The following is a 3,603-nucleotide window of genomic DNA, read 5'->3' as shown; positions in this document are numbered from 1 at the left end:
TGTGCTCTTCCGATCTATTGATTAACTTTAATCGTTAATAACTCTGTAAATAATGGTCTGAGCCAAAATTGAAAGAGGAACTTTTAGTTCAAAATTTCATTCTCTTTCACGCCTTGAAATATTAATTAAGCGTTACGGGACACCTTGTATATATATACATGTGTATATACATATACACGGTCTGTCTAAAAAATTTCCGAATTTTCTTCGTACGATGGTATTAATGGCATCATCTATATAAATAAGGTTACATTATCTTTATTGAAGTTTTGTTTACAAATTTTGTAAGTTGAATTAAGATCTCTCTAACGACTGTTTTACTACAATTATATATATAATAAAACCGATAATACCTTTGTGACACACGTCAAAAAATCACGATGAAGCAAAAAACAAATATTACATTCTGTATGAAATGAAGCGTGCTGGCAAGAATTAATCGGGTTTGTCCTCAATACCGAGCGCAAGGCAGCTAGCCGATGTGACCTGCAGCTTCTGTATGACAATGCTCCGGCTGATCACAAGTACATCACCGTACGAGAATTTCTCGCTTCCAAATTAGTCGTAGTCCCTAATCATCCCCCATATTCAGCAGATTTGGCACCATGTGACTATTTTTTATTCCCAAAGCTAAAATGAATTAAGCTAAAAGGAAAGCAGTTCGACACTATTTTGGACATTCAAAAGGTTTCGAACGAGGCCATTTCGACTATTTCAAAAAAAGACTTTTAGCGGAATTTTTTAAATCTATACGACCGTTGTAAACAATGTATTTCTTCGGAAGGGATGTATTTCGAATGATTATAAGTAAACATTTATAATTATTATCTTTTAGAGTGAATTTAATGAAAGTTCGGAAACTTTTGGGACAGACCGTGTGTGTGTGTGTGTGTGTGTGTGTGTGTTATAAATCATTTGGAATATGAATCTTAATTTATACTAAAATTCATATTAATAACAATAAGTAATTTAGTTAATGAAGGTGAATATAAATAAAAAGATTCGTATTCAAAACGCACTAACAACGATATTAGAGTTCTAATACGCTAGTTTGTTATGCGTACTATAAAATTTCAAAGATAAAAGCGCGTTCTGAATATGGACCGAAAAGTATAACATTTTAATATTTTCGAACTAAAATATATAATCTAATAATATAAATGTATAACTGACGCAATTTTTAATTCAATTATTTAATTTTTAGCCAATACTAAAATAATTAATATCTTGTAGGTAAGATTGATGCATTCGTGGAAGATAGTAAGGATATACGCAGAATTTGTGCAGCACAATTTGAAAATCAGTTACAAAACTCTTGGGAAAATCTTCAACAAATTCTGTCGGATTATCAAAATAGTAAAGAAACGTTTACTATTTTTAACACTACAGTGTTTTAATGCCTTTATACATCTGCAAAATAAATTTGTGATTAAAAAATACTACATAAAATTATTAAAATTGTAAACTAAAGTTATATATTTTATTAATACTATTTGTTAAAAAAAATTTCAATAAAAAATTTAGTTTCCTCTATTTAAAAAATTTATATCATTCTAATTACATGGATAATTTTTGTAACTTTTGAAATAAAATTTAAATTGCAAATATACAATTGAACATGTATCAAATGCAAATTAATTTTATGCTAAGGTGCTAAGGTCATCCAATAGACAAGCTAATATTGATCAATGACATCATTTTAGAAACGAAGTTTCGTAGAAAATGTTACGAGGCACTTAAAGACAAGGACGAGAAAGACCAGCAAGTAATAGCGCAACAATTATTACGTACAGCGAGTCTTTTCGAGGAAATACGAAAGTTTCGAAGTAAAATAACGATATATGATTCTACAGCCAAGAAAAAAACTTCCGAAATTCTGACGGAACACGACTTCTTCCAGAAAGCTTCTTGGACCGTAAAAAATCGTCTCCTCTCAGGTGTATATATTGTCATTTTGTTAGATTGGTTAATCTTCATTAGAATTTACAATTGCAATTTGTAAAATTTATATCTCGTAATTCTAACTGCATAAAAAAATTGTTACACAATAATATGTGTTATTTTATATTCTATTTACATTATTAATCAAAATATCGTGCATATGATAAACAATTTTTGACGATTCCATATTAAGAAGTAAAATAATTTCAGAACTGATGAAAGATAAGAATCAATTAAAGATATTGTCGATCAAATATAACAAGATAAAAAAACATTTAGAGCATCTTGTAATTAAAGGCAAACGACTACTTACGTTGATGCAAATCTGTCGTAAATATGAAACGCAAAACGAGAAAATAATTGCATTTGTTGATCATACGGAGTTGGAAAACTTACAGACTCTTTCACTGCATCAAAACTTTGCTTTATTAGACTGGAATATGTCCCGCCAGGTATATATGCACATGTAGTAGTTGAATTTAAAAAAAAACATGCCTATAATAGATTACAGATTTTCAAGATTTGGCAAATTTTTGGCGACGATTTGGTATTGTGCAAATAATAACTACGCAATTGCGATCAGAAAGGGATAAATTGAAGGCTGAGGCCAGTCATCTACGCGAATGTATCGGTTCTTACATGATGCAGAAAGAGTCACAAAAAAAGAATTAAAAAAGTACAAACTAATTTAATAACTCTCGGTTGTGATAAATAAATTGGGATAATCTATTTTAATTTTATATAGGTACACTGAGAGATTCACTACTGACATCATGTTGGATAATTAACAATTATGATAATTTTTATTATACTTTATACAACTGAAAAATAACATCATTACTGGTTTTAAATATAAATGCAAAACTGCAGCGGCGTTTTTTATTTTACTTGTTTTTGTATGCAATACGCAATGATGTTTTATTTGTATAAAATGTAACACTATAATAGTTTAATCAAACTAGTATCAAGTTTTAGCTTAAGTCTAGATATGTGGAATTACAATTCCAGTTTATCGATAGTACCGGTGATCATTAGCGCTGATATAAAACAAATTGTTTAATTATTAAACAATCTAGACTATAGCAAAGTAAAAATACAATAAACAAAGTAAACAATATATGTTTTATGATTTATGTACATTTGTGACAAATGAAAAAACTGCGCAATACAATGTTTTTTTCACGTTAAGTTGATTGCAATTACTTTAAACTCATCTATGGCAGTATTTATTATGCACTTTGAACTGCAACTGCGACTGAGTTTTCACACAATAGAATATAGTTCAACGTAGTGATTTGTGCCTGTGTGCTATTTGAGATAGCATCTTATTACCAGCAAGGAATGTAACAACACCAAAACCAAGAAGATATCGCAGTGTGACAAACATATTAAGTTTTAACCAAAAAATACCAAACAGCACGAAAATGCCTGAAAATAAAATAATCAATTATTCATTCTGCATTGTTGTAGCAACTTGTAAATGTAGTAGATATAATTAATTTCTGTAGTGAATTTTGGCTACAAATGTGACGAAGAATATAATCACATTTGAGAAAAACATCACAAAATATTATGCGCCCGATGAAAACAGATAAAATATGTAACATCATCTGTCAAGCAATATCGGGCAGAATGTATTTATTATATATATATATATATATA

The 3,603-nt window shown here is 29.2% G+C and overlaps 1 protein-coding gene across 1 annotated transcript; it reads left to right on the top strand.

Moving 5' to 3' along the window:
• The first annotated feature begins 200 nt into the window (after positions 1-200).
• LOC105455071 lies at positions 201-3,126 on the top strand. The gene is made up of 6 exons (XM_011698121.1): positions 201-807; positions 1,234-1,356; positions 1,704-1,937; positions 2,152-2,393; positions 2,446-2,617; positions 2,687-3,126. The coding sequence occupies exons 1-5, from the start codon at positions 768-770 to the stop codon at positions 2,611-2,613; spliced, it is 807 nt and encodes a 268-aa protein (XP_011696423.1). The 5' UTR covers positions 201-767; the 3' UTR covers positions 2,614-2,617; positions 2,687-3,126.
• Positions 3,127-3,603: the final 477 nt, after the last annotated feature.

The sequence above is a fragment of the Wasmannia auropunctata genome, unplaced genomic scaffold (assembly GCF_000956235.1).
Source record: "Wasmannia auropunctata unplaced genomic scaffold, wasmannia.A_1.0 LD336106.1, whole genome shotgun sequence".
In the NCBI taxonomy this organism is placed as follows: Eukaryota; Metazoa; Arthropoda; class Insecta; order Hymenoptera; family Formicidae; genus Wasmannia; species Wasmannia auropunctata.
Note: the sequence above shows the minus strand (reverse complement) of the source record. Positions and strands in the feature narration are given on the sequence as shown.